Source organism: Clinocottus analis, unplaced genomic scaffold (genome assembly GCF_023055335.1).
Source record: "Clinocottus analis isolate CAN_PGR_092001 unplaced genomic scaffold, fCliAna1.0.p SCAF_20, whole genome shotgun sequence".
Taxonomy (NCBI): domain Eukaryota; kingdom Metazoa; phylum Chordata; class Actinopteri; order Perciformes; family Cottidae; genus Clinocottus; species Clinocottus analis.
This window is the reverse complement of record NW_027175932.1, coordinates 12430664-12444043: the sequence shown is the minus strand read 5'-3', so window position 1 is coordinate 12444043 and position 13380 is coordinate 12430664. Positions and strand designations below refer to the sequence as shown.

Below are 13380 nucleotides of genomic sequence, written 5' to 3'. Positions count from 1 at the left end.
GTCTCATTATCAATGTTCTAACAACACCTTACATATTAGTGGAGATTTGTTTTATTCAGATTAAGTTATCCAACCGTGATTCCATGAACTATTTTGAACTGTCGTACTGGACTGTTGGAGCCCAGTCAGCTTTCGTCAGGTCCTCCTCCTTGTCAATAACCAGCCTGTTTATGTTAGAGCTGTTTATGTTCAGGAAGCCAGCGTCCTGACACCAGTTATCTATTCGCTGCTACATCAACTTTCCATCCCTTATGGTTGCATCACACATCTATTACTCATGTGTAAATATGAGAGTCTCTTTCCTGTCATCTAAGTCCAGTGTAAGCAGACCGAGCACACATCTTCCTCATGTGTCAGTGCCGCTCTGCAGGCAAATGAGGTCCTCTCCTCTTTTTGACTGTGATGCATTAGGTCCATCTCCTCCTGAATATCCTGAATATCCCTCTTTGTTCTCTCTTCCTTCATCGGTGTCCCTCCTTTCTTCCTCTCTGCTGTCAGAAAAGCACACATTGAGAAACACATGCTGAACCATGAACTGGTCAACTAAACAAAAGTCTCTTTATTCAGCTTAATGGCAGTATTATTATTATTATCATACAACAAGTAGTTTACAGTAAGGGTTTGAAATTCCCCCTTCAAAAAGTGTAAAGTGCAGATTTGTTATTGTGTCTACTCGAGTCCTTCTTTAAAAAACAAGACAGCTCACAGCTGGAGTGGAAACTGACTAACGCAACAATAAAGGGCTCTGAAATGCATGTACATACAGTAGACCATGGGAATGATAAAGGTTAATGATTCATTTAAAAATAAGAAATTACATTAGAAGCAATATCCACATTGGCTGTAAAAGCTGCAGCTGACGTTTGGAGAACTCAAGCGAATCAGAGTTCATCCTCACGGTCCAGATGTTTCTCCACCTCGCTGCTCAAACTTTCATGTCAGAGCATTTCTGTGTTTGTAGTGAATCAAGGACAAAACAGCAGCCTCGCAGTGCTTCTGACCTTATGATTGCTCTGACAGAGAACCTTAGTTTACAACATGCCAGAGAGTTTCTTCATATTGAGTTTTACATCATTTTCAACTTACTAATTGAACCTGTAAGACTTTAATTCAGTTAAGTTGTTAGAATTATTTGCATTATTTGCAGAGTAAAATAAAACCTTTCATTTTTCATTGAAGATCCTGGTGAGAAGTGTCAATTAAAAACGATCACGTGTGTCTTTAAATCCATACAAACAGCACACAGGTGGCTGCATCAGCCGCAGCCTTTTGCAGTGTGTTTGCTACCCATGAAGCTATCGTCAGTCTCCTCTTCACAGTGGGAGAAAATACCAGTGAAATACCAGTTAGTAAGGTCGACACACATTAGATTTCAGGATTTCACGTAAAGTCTTTAGCGTTAAAGCAAAAATATATATATGTAACTGTCGAGAGTAGATAATGTGGACTTCAGGAAGGCTGATAGGGATCATTTCCTTTACATTAAACTATTACAAAATGAACACTGCTGAGAGATTTGAGCTGCCTAAACATTGGCCGCCATCATCAAAGTCCTTTAAGAGCCTTCGTATCTTTCATAAATGTCAACGGTTAAACTGCACCTTAAAGTACAACTTTCTGTTTTCCCTTGTCGACCGGCTGCTTGAAGCTGTCTTCTAATTTCTGACGGCTAGAAGAAAGCTAGACTTCCTCCAAAGAACTGCTCTGAAAGGGAGCGCAGCAGCAGCAGCAGTTCAGCAAGAATTCAGGACAAGAAACATTGAGAGTGTTCAGTTCCTGCTGAGTCCAAAATACAGGAGGTCAGCAAGCATGCAGTAAAAGAGGGGACTTCTACACTGGATGCACCTCCAGCTTTGCTTTGCATTTGCAGAACTGGGAGAAAACAGGAATGAGGAGTTTCTCCTGTGACGCTGTCCCTCCAACGGCTTCATCGGGGACGACGCAGCGTCCTGTAACTGCAGGAAGAGGAAGGCGTGGCTACTGCCACGGCCGCTGGGGCGTCGGGTTGGGGTTGGGGTAGATGGGCGCCGGTGTCGGGTGGTACGCGGGGACCGCCGTGTTGGGGTGTGGCGGGTACGTCGGCGTGGGGTACTGCGCCATGACGTGAGGCTGACCGTGGGTCGCGTGGGTGGCCGAGGAGGCCGAGGAAGGCAGGTGGAGGTAGAGCGGGGCGGACGGAGTGGAAGGGGCGGAGGGAGCCGTCGGAGTCGCCACCCTCTGCAGCACGACGTGGGGGTAAAGCTGAGACTCGGAGCGGTAGAGTCCGGGCAGGGAGGCCTTCAGCAAACTCTCCTGACTCCTGTAGGAAAGAAAGAAAGAAAGAAAGAAGGTCAACTATCAGCTGAAAGCTGGAAGTCAGGGTTTGGGGTCACTGTTAGTCCATCTCTCAAAACCTTTAGATTTAACCTCTAAGCCCATTCGTTCTTACCGAAGGAGTCAATCTTAAATATCAGCTTACTCATATGTAGTTTCATAGAAAAATCTGCATTTCTTGGGACTATTTTCAGCGGTGGATTAACAGACATTGGACGCCAGCGTGCAGTGATGTGATACACGTCTGGGCTTAGCATGTATTTGGATGTTGTGAACTAGAAATGCGATGGACTGCATTTCCCATGTGCACGTGTCTGTCATAGCACAGCTGTGCTCTATTTGGTCCCGTTATGAGATGATTGATGAACTTGAGTCAAACGTTGACAGCCGAGGGACAGAAACCTTCTTTCCTTTTATTTTCATCTCACTTCTAAAGATATTTCCATGAAGTCCTCCCGCGGTGAACTGGATGCATTTGAGCATTTGATTTTGTTAGTGAACCACAAATACACTACATTATACAGAGATGAAATATAGCAAAACACTCTACTGCTTGCAAATAGCTATCACCCCACGCTCCCAAAACAAACGACAGGTTTTTGAGACAAATGTTGCACCACAATTGATTCTGTTCACAAATCTGTAGGTATGAATCAAAACATTTCAGAACAGGCTTGTGTGGCTGGAGCATATTATCCGGCCTTGTAGAAAGCATAAAAAATGAATGGCTCATTTATTACAAAATTATCCGACCCAGCGATCTCCATGAATCTGACCATGAATAGTCCAACACAGAGGACGTCATCGTAGAGACAGCCTGGTACATGCAAATGGTAAATCAGTGGGAAAAGAAGTACACAGTCTTGCTGAGAATCTTTTCCAGATTGATGTTACATACGAAGTGTGTGTCCGATGTGTTGCTGTTGGGTTGTCCTACGTTGGTAAGACATCACGTCTGTTAAAGCAGAGAATAAGCGAACACAAGAGCTGCGTGAGTAGGAATGACATCCCGTCATTCATGTTTCAGGGCATTGAAAAGGAGACTCTGCTACAGAGAGAGAGGGGTGGGAACCAAAGAGAAGTATACCGGATATTTCATTTGCAGACTCTATCCCCCAAAGGTTTGAATGGTGGGATATTGTGGTGTGACAAGCTCTCAGAAATCTTATGGCAAACTCAAGATACGAGTAGTAACATATGGTTACACAACTTGAAGCACTTTTCACGAAGGTCCTGAGTGATCGAAGAGGTTGTGAAGCCGAGCAACAGCAGCGTGCCGGATCTTCTTTTTTCTCGAGCCTCAAGTGACGCTTTCCAGCTTACCTCTGGTATCCTCTGTTCTCATATCCACCGAGCCCCCCGGTGAGGTAGAGGGGGCTGTCTGGAGCCAGACGAGGGTTCATCCTCTGGGAGAGATGGAAGATCTTGGGAGGAGGGAAAGCTTCCCACTCGCCCTCTTCTCTCTCCAGCCAACACTCGCTGCGACGGGACGAGCGCTTGTCTCTGCGCCTGAGGAGAAGACGACTTTAGCGGCTCAGGCGGCGCTCACACACCAGGGGGTCGTATTCAGACCAGTCCTACCTGCTCCGTCCATCTTTCTTGGCTCGATACCGACTGGATCGTTCCTGCAGGCAGCAGATGAGGAAGGACAGGGACATGGCGAGGATGACGATGCCACTCACCACTGAAGCCAACACAGCCACTCTCAGACCACGGTCCTCAGGTCTGGGGATTGCTGTGGGGTGGGGGAAAGGAGACAAATTATAAGTTCAATCATAGAAGTTCATCAGAAAATGCCCTCGAAAATCTGTGTTCGGTGGCCAAATGAAGCGGCTCACCTTCGCAGACAGGCAGGTAGTTGCTCCACTGCGATTTGCCGTTCCTGACATTGCAGTAAATTTTGTCGCTGCCGACCAGCTGGTATCCCTCCCTGCACCAGAAGGCCAACACGCTGCCGATCGACACGCCCGTGCCGCTCTCCACGTAGAAGGAACCCCGACGTGGCGGCAGGACCGGGATACAGGACAGACCTGAAGACACGAAGGCACAAGAAAGAAGGTCCAGGACCAAAAAAAACAACAACTTGTGATTGAAGAGATGGGGACATGAATGAGGAAGAACGGCGGTTTTGATTCATGAGAGCGAATCCGTCTTAATCATATAGTGGACACGGTTGTCTTGACGTCACCCACTGCAGTTTCGAAGCCTCACGTTTGGCATTTTGTCGCCATCTTGTTTTTTGGTGACCATGCCCGAAACTCCTCTTTATAGTTTATGGACCTTAGCTTACTAGATCAACATCATGATTTACTCAATAAGTAATGAATCAAGAGAGAAGTAGGGTCATTTTCTCATAGACTTCTTTACAATCTGACAGCTTCTTTGCAACCAGAAGAGTCGCCCCCTAATGGCCAGTAGAGAGAATGGAGTTCAAGGCACTTTCGGCATTGGATCCACTTTTCCGAACCGGAGGCCGCCGCCTGATCTTCATGAAATGTTGCTGATAAAGCCTCATATTTAACGTTCATACACAATAGTTATCTTTTTTTGTACAAGAGTTATCTTCGTCGCGAACCACAAATTTTGAGTGTGTACTTGAAATAAGCTCTGAGTTTTTCAATAACGCAACATTCGTGGAGTGATTTGAGTGTATTGCTCTCGAAATAATATCTTTTATTAAAAAGATATTATTTCTATTGTTTTATTTTCTTTTAGTCACATCCTGGACTGTGTATAATTGGGGACCATACTAATAGTGTTTACTTCTATCAGACGCATGAGATTTAGACTCTCTGTACTTTGTTCCAATTCCTCTTTTGACTGCCCTTTTCCTTTGTCTGCGCCTGCTCGTTTCTACTCATCCCTCTTCCCTTTGTTTTTACTTTTCTCCTCTCTCTCTCTTGTCAAGCGCAGACACAGCTCGGGCCAGAGTGTCTGTCGCGGAGCCTGAGATCATCATTTCCACTGGATAGATATAGACACAGAGAGATGGAGAGACAGAAATAACTATTTTTATCTTCCTGATGCTAAAATACGCAAATCCACCGAGAGGCCTCGTGACACAGCAGCTATTGTTAGATTCTGCGGCGGGGATTTTCAAGGCTCTCAGGAAATCTCATGTAAACCTGTAACAGCGTCAGAAGACAAGATGAGTATGATTTATTTCTGCGCGCCATACCACATGAAGACCACATGATATACGCAGTGGGTGATGGATCAATGCTGGGGCCTTGGCCTGCTGCTGGGATTTGGAGATTTTTAAACTCACACCACCGACTCACACTCAAAAAATACAAAATAATAACACTACCCTGCATCAGATACTAGTTGTAAAAATGTGTTGTTTACCACTTTAAAGCTGCATTAATACTTTTTTTGGGGTCGCAGTGTAACAAGCTGTAAATGTAACAGATGTCTTGGAAGAAGTCGACTTCGATGATCATTTTCCCAGCATTTATTTGCCCCAGAAGAAGACAATAAAACACACACATTGCCTTCTGGTCTCTCTCCACACTTCAGCTCAGCAGTGTAAAACTATTGTGAAGGAACGACGGGACTACGGAAGCCTCACACACGCAACAGGATTGTTGAATAATAAACACAAATATGATATAATGCATTGAAAATAAGAAATGACAAAGGATGTTTCTAACTCCGTTACATAAACACACTTTCTGGTGGGAGTCATCCCGAAACAAAGTCTAATGCGTTCACACCGAACGCGGAGCAAATTCCTGCGCTGCGTTTGGTGTGAACGCAGCGTACTTATGACTCCTTTTAGCTCTGCTTTGGTTTCCAGCAGCTCCTGAGGGAAATGTCTTACTCTTTAGCTACTAAATGCTGCACTGTGTTCACCAGCTGGTTGCTGGCTTTGTGTGTGCAGCGTTTGATGGCTGGGAGCTGCACGAGCGGGTTATCAGAGCTTTTTCTGGCTGAAAGCAGCTGCCTGCTGAGGTGATGAGACTGAACTGAAACAGTAAAGTGAGGGTTGCAAAACCAAAACAATGAGCTGAAAAGTGGTACAAAGCACTGCAGAGCCGGGTGACGCATCTCATCAATTGGTTTCGTCAATAAGAGAGACAACCGTTGCAATATATTTGTGAGTTTGCGCAGCTTAAAAAAAAAAAAAAGGCTCTGGCTTTTGCGAGAAATACACAGAAAAGGAAATGAAAGCTTGGAGATGTTTTAATGAGTAATGGCCAGAAGGGCATTTGATACTGCAGTTTACTTTGCTGTGTCAGTATTAGTGTAATGCGTGTGCGCGTGTGTGTGTGCGTGTGCGAGAGAGAGAGAGAGAGCGAGAGAGTGTCCTCCCATTGTAAGACCCTGTGAACATGCAAGCTGCTCTCTGCTGATTAGGAAAGACAGATGGGAGGATTTCTGCAGCGGTAGAGACGGAGAGGGAGAGGATCCCGTGATCCTGTGGTAAGATGACAGCATCTCCTCCCCGACACACACATCAAAGCACACACACCAGACACGTGCGTAATGGCTACAGTACAGGGAAACAAGCACAAGCTGACTCAGTTTTTAAAAGGGAAACTAAAAGCTGCTGTTTTCCCCAAATAGGCTGCCTTTTACTGACACTATTACTGTGTGTGTGTGTGTGTGTGTGTGTGTGTGTGTGTGTGTGTGTGTGTGTGTGTGTGTGTGTGTGTGTGTGTGTGTGTGTGTACTATGTGTGAGTGGCCTCCACCTTAGCAAAAAGCGGGATGAAGGTTTAAGTGGTCTCGTCCAGTGATTCTCAACTGCTCGGTCGCCGGCCTTTTTTTCTTTTTGTTTTTCATCCTGTGGTTTTATTTTGAAAGGACTTTTTTATGCAGTGGAGTGTCGTTTTTTTTCCTTGCTCTTCTTTCAACTTGTTTTGCACAGTCTCTCCATGTTTTCAGCAGCATGTGCCAGGTTGGGTCACACCATCCTGATACGGGGGACTCTGGGTTTTTCGGATAATTAGATCAAACAGCTACTGAACATAACATTCACAACGGATGGCGCTGCCCGCATGACAGGAAAAAACCTGCGAGGAGAATTCTTGACATCTTTGGATACCATTTTGTATCTATGAATCGCACGTTTTGTTTGAATTTATCTTGAATTTGTGGAAAATCTGCTCCTCAAGACAGTGACTCTTTCCAGAGCAAAGTGTCATGATTCAGTGAGTGTGTATTCTCAGTTAGAGGTAGGTCATTTGAGTCTTAAAATAAACTACTTCTTAGTTGTTGGACCTCATTGTTTGTGCATGAAAGCTGTTGAGTCTATTTAAAAACAGCTCTTGTTGCTGTAGAAGGGAGTAGCTCGCTCCCATCGCCACCAGCTGGTCGTTTGGGTTTGTCATTAAACTTGTTTGTCATTAAACTTGTTTTTGTGTTGCATACATACTGTGTCCTACCTCAGGTTCAAACTGCAGCATCTTTTCATTAAATACATTTGAGTTGAGAGCCACTAGTGTAGTGGCAATAGCTCCCTTCAAAGCATCTGCGTAATCATATTGAAATGACATCACTAACATGTTACTTACTCGCACCACATCTGCTCACTTTTTTAAAATATGAATATACTGTTATATACTGTAGTGAGACTCAAGACAATGACATGATGATCACTGTCAGGGGAAAGTTGGACAGTTAAATTGTGACTGTCGTATGAAGACATAAATGTGTAAATTTATGTTATTTGACGATCCCAAAAATCTTTTTCTTTGTTTTCAGCTCAATAAAACAGTTGCTAACATAATCCTGTCATTTGTGTTTGAGAGATGCACATCGAGGGAGGGACATTTGCATTTGAATAAAAAAAATATTATATTGTTTAATTAAAATGTGTTGGTTTTAAATATCATCTGAGATTCATCCGGTGAGTTTCTCAGTAGCATGAGCTTTCATGTATTGATCTATGAAGACTCTCACATGGCACATAACACGTTATCTCTTTGCTGTAATGTGGGGATATTGATTAAGAGATGGTACAATAAATTTACTTTCCATGTTTTTTTTATTGGATGGTTGTTGTGCTTGATGGCCTAACTTTTACAGTAAAATAAATTAACGACAGCCCATTAAGAATCCATTATATTTTTAATATGGGCTAATAAAGCTAGTGTTTGGTGAAGTTTGGTGTATGATGTGTAGACTAAAGCGGTTACTCATGCTCACATGCTGTGTGTTTAACTTCCACTCCAAGAATTCCCACTGATATCACTCTTAATCATCCATATTTGTTGTATAAAATGTGTTTAATTATTATTTATATATTTTTTTAATATAATAACAAGAGGTATATGATCATTTGAGACCCTGAATAGGATCAGAGTTTACGAATAAAGGATGGATGGATATTTGAGGAAACTTCAGAAATGCTGCTCTCAGCTGGGCGCAGGGGCGTGTCCGTGTTTGATTGACAGCTGGCGGGCTTCCTGAAAGGTGTCGCGCATGCAGAATGAGAGGCAAAGCAAACAGGCGCGTGCTGCAGCCGGCGTGACGTGAGCAGACAGCGTGGCGCTCTGTGGGCGGAGTTCAAGTGGAGGGGCCACACCCGAGTGACGTCTGCAGGTAAGGTCACGTGATGTTTCACAGAGCTGAGCAGCTAATTATTAGTCACTCTTCTCCAGCAAATGTGAGTGTGAAGCAGTGGCTTGTGTTCGTATCCTGCAGACATGGAGCAACATCAGCATTACCTGTTGCCTTCAATCCAATTCTCACATGTTTGACGTCTGCTTTAGCTTCCATATGATAATAATAGCTAGCTCCTTGGCGGGCGGCTAAATGCTCCACTTTGTTTCCCAGCTAGTCGGTAACGTCGTATGTCTGATATGTAGCGTTAGCGCTGAGCAGGAAGCGTGCAAAAAAAACAAAACAGTTGTGTTCTGTGACTACAAATTGCTAGAGCACCAGAACAACACCGTTTCTTGCTGTTGTGCCAGAACAACAACCGAAAAGATGATAATTTTGTGTTTTATAATAAAGCATATTATCTCGTTAGCTAGCGATGAACTCTTGTTCAAACCCTGTTAGCCACGGTCATCTTACTATATCTTGACCAGCCATCCATCACAATATAGCACAATATATAGTCTCTTTGAAATAACCGCAGGGTGAAGCCTATTTCTGACTGCAAATGCATTTTAATTAATAATCTTTTCATTTTAGTAAGAACTTTTTGAGTGAATACATGTGTTCAAACTGTAGACTGACTGTTTGAATGCATGCACAAATATGCAGAGTAAAAAGATTAAGAGAGACTTAACTCCACTGGGGTATTCCCATAGGCAGACTTCTTTAAATTGCAGTATGTGCTTATTATTATTGTAAAAATATGAACAAAATCCCATGATATGATTTCATCCATTTAGAGATGTTAAATTATCATATTGAGTTATCGCCTGGCCTTATATACATGAACACAAGTTCTGGAAACTTACTGGAAGAGTTAAATCTGGAATACACACACACACACACACACACACACACACACACACACACACACACACTTGTCTGCCCGCCCAAGAAAAAAGCCTTTACCTCTATAAAGGCAGATAAAATATTAAACATATTACGTGACAGTGTGTTTTAAGCTTCTGGTTGAGGTGTATTTCTTTGCTGGCTGTTGCCACGCCGAAGCAGGAAGCTTTGCCATCCCGACAAACCCAGAGACACTGAAGTAACACCCACCTCCCCTGCCCGTCGGCACGCCATAGTAAACAGAAGAACAATGCCGCCTGTGTGGAGTGAACAAACAGAAAACCCCCAGTGGAGACCAGATTCAATAAAAGCTGGTATTAAGGATTGAAAATGTGTGTTGGTTTTGGGTTGTTGTTGATCATTTGTTCACTTCAGTTTGGCTGCAAGGAAAGTTCTGTGTGTTTGTGACCAACATCAACTTCTAAGCATGCAACTTGTGTGTCTAAAAATTGCACTTTAAGTCAGGTTGTGTGTGTTGGACGAAGAGGGAGGCTTCCTTAGCTCTGTGTTTGTGTGTTTGTGTGTGTTGTGTGTGTGTGTGTGTGTTGACTCTGCGCTCTGTTTGCTCTTTCCTGTCAGTTCGGTTCACATTCAGAAAAGCTTCTCTGTCATCGTGGCAACTGTGCGTTGCCAATCAAAGCGTCCAGCCGCCAGCAGGTCGCTAATACACTTCTGGACTCCTGAACCTGGCAACCCGACACAGACAACCAAACATCCACTCGGCTGTATTCTTCTCCAAAACCCTCCCCGCTTGTCAGGGAAGCACTCGGAATAGTTTGTGATTAAATAAAGATTAGGCTTTCTGCATTAAAGTTTCAAACAGACAACCATTCACATGCACAGAATGAGCGAACAGTCATAGGTCAGGTGAGACAAAGAATCGTCCAAATCTGAGCACACAGCAGAGGCTGAGATACCTTAACTCCCGGCCCTCGTATGGGTCAAGCTCCACTGGAGCCTACACTTCCCATGATGCAATTTCATTGCATGTTTTGACCCTCTGTGCCGGGTGAACATTCATGTCTGTCAAAGGCGAAAAGTAATCTCAGAATGGTCAGTGGAACTAAAAAAGAAACTGGACACCGTCTTTCGTTGGGATAACATGTCCCACGAAGACGAATCGGACCAGGCGTGTGAAGTGGGCGGGGCCAATGGCCCTTTGCCACTTCCTACTCTCCTACAACCGGCGCCCTTGCTCAAACCACGCCTATCTTTGGAATTAGCCTTCATTTTGATTTCAACCACACCTGCAAAGTACTCAAACCCGCCTAAAGTTAGACCTGAGCCACAGTCTGAATGAGAGACTATCCATCCTGCATGCTCGGTCACTTTTCCCTGCATAAACAAACAGCTAAAAATGAATTTCTTCTGAGTATGACTACTAGACGCTAAAAGTCTGAGTTGAAGACGGCGTCCCTGGCTGACGGCTGACTCGCTTCATCTCGTTCATCCTCATGTTCCTGTCTGATTCTTCTTGAGTGTTTTTTGGTCCCTCTGCTCCGGCTGCTCCAGCTTGATCCGATCTGACCTCCAACAGACATCATGCCTCGCTGTGCCCTCTCCACCAGTGTATCTATTTCTGAGGCGCCTCACTGATGCGCCGTATCACAACTGATTACCTAATCCCCTCCGGCTCTGGCTCTGCTTGCGTATGGTGTGTGTTCCTGCGCAAACTCATATGCATGTTTGCCTCAGCATTGCTTTAGTGCTTGTGTCCAGTCCCAAATGCTAGTTGAGAGAAATAAAGTGAACGTTTATACAGTAAACGTTTTGAGCGATTTTTTTTTTTTTTGACCGGAGGCCAAAGCTGAAAGGGAACAGACGTGCCTCCACGGGTGGCTGGAAGCTAACGGTGCAAACAGCGCAAACAAGGACAACAGTGCTGACAGAGCGACCCTTCTGCATAGTGAGACATTACTGCACCATATCTTTATACGGCAAATAGCTGTCGGAGGCTAGTGTGTGTTAAGGCTCTGTATATCGTATCGAGAACCTTTAACCAGCAGCTTTGGCTGGATCTGATTGAGGATAACCTCTCCAGTTAAACAGATCAGGGACGTTAGGGCTGATTTTGAATGACAGGCTAATTAATGGCATGCCAGAAAAGGCGTCGCTAGTCTCCAAACCTTCAGCTTTACGTGAGGAACAGACATGGCTGAGCCTGGAGCTCAGCAGACGACTTTAAAATAAAAACTGTAATTGTTTGCATAGAAAAAAACGGCACATTTAAAATGTAAGCCTTCATCAAAGTTACATGACAAAGAGACAAGAGATCTTCAATTCTACTTCCCTTTTCTTGCATGTTCAGCCTCAGTAGCTGTCACCTTGTTTCAAATGGAATAAGTCAACTGAAAACCAGTCTGGCATGCTGGAAATATAGGAAGTTAAATTAAAAGAGACCTACACAAGGCAAGTTATTGGAAATGGATCGACTTGAAAGATGAACGACAATACTGAAATCTGAAATGATGGCGCAAGAGCATCCGATGGCGATTTCTGTAAGCTTTTAGGGTGTATACTGCGTTTATTCATTATATATTCAATAAGATTATAAGGATAAGCACTGGCGCTATAACTTTATGGCACTTCTACTATTCACCTTTTCACCTGGGGAAGTTTCAAAGTCAATGGCTCCTTCATGCAACAGTTAGAAGTTTTTGGAAATAAGGTTATCCACATTTTGGCCAAGAGTTGGATAAGAAGATCAATTATCATGTTCCTACGCTAAATATGTAGCCAGTCTTTGTGCTAAGCTAAGCTAACAGCTGATGGCTCCAGCTACATTTCTCACGTATAGACTTAATTAAAGAAAAAAGTGTATTTCCTGAAACGCTGCACTGCTGTCATGATAATGCGTAGCTGGTGGTTTGACCTGACATTAAAGACCTTGTGAGTTCCCAACCATCGGGGCGCGGAGAGGGCTAATTTCAGACCCTCTCTCTGTGACTTTGCTCGGTCAGCAAGCGGTGCTCGTCGTAAGCCGTGGGAAGGTAATAATGAAGTTGAGTCACTGCCAGCAACCATATTGGATTGACATGCAGGAGACAGAAGGAACTCTTTGTCTGAGGCTCGCCAAGCTTGTAGGGCTCAGGAGTGACGATAGTGTGTCGCTGACAGAAATACCCCTGGCTCTACGTGTGCGTGCGTGCGTGCGTGCGTGCGTGCGTGCGTGCGCGCGCGCGTGCGTGTGTGTGTGTGTGTGTCATTGCACGTACAGAAAGTGTCCTCACAGAAAGTCCTCCTGTGGGTTTTTACAGGAATCCAAATGCATTGTGTGTCTCCTGCTTTGAGAAGAATTGATCATAGGTGGATGTTTTGTGTGGCTCTACTCTGGTTCTGGTGTCCTGGTTCTTCTGTATCTGAGAGCAGGATCACATTATTTCTACTGCTCATATGTGCATGTGATTTCTAGCATGCACCTCAAATGGAAAGAAGTAATTGTCTTCAAACTACACTGGACTCCACCTGCTACCGGTTAGTGTGTGCATCTGTACTTCTGGATCATTAACTAGATTTCTTGCGCTGGAAATAGCCTGGAATAGACAAAGGTAATTGGCTTTGCCTCATAGATAATCAGATTAAAGGCATTATAACATTTTATATTTACGTT

At 44.1% G+C, this 13380-nt stretch overlaps 1 protein-coding gene across 2 annotated transcripts in view; it reads right to left on the bottom strand.

The window, feature by feature from the left end:
* Positions 1 to 584: 584 nt before the first annotated feature.
* Positions 585 to 13380, bottom strand: part of zgc:162331 (uncharacterized protein LOC793007 homolog) — a 28864-nt gene continuing 16068 nt past the window's right edge. For both annotated transcript variants that reach the window (XM_068586275.1, XM_068586274.1), the window contains 4 exons: positions 4152 to 4343; positions 3895 to 4048; positions 3637 to 3822; positions 585 to 2299 (listed from right to left, as the gene is read on the bottom strand). In XM_068586275.1, coding sequence (XP_068442376.1) covers positions 1978 to 2299; positions 3637 to 3822; positions 3895 to 4048; positions 4152 to 4343 — 854 coding nt within the window. In that variant the 3' untranslated portion in view covers positions 585 to 1977. The remainder of the gene's footprint in view (positions 2300 to 3636; positions 3823 to 3894; positions 4049 to 4151; positions 4344 to 13380) is intronic.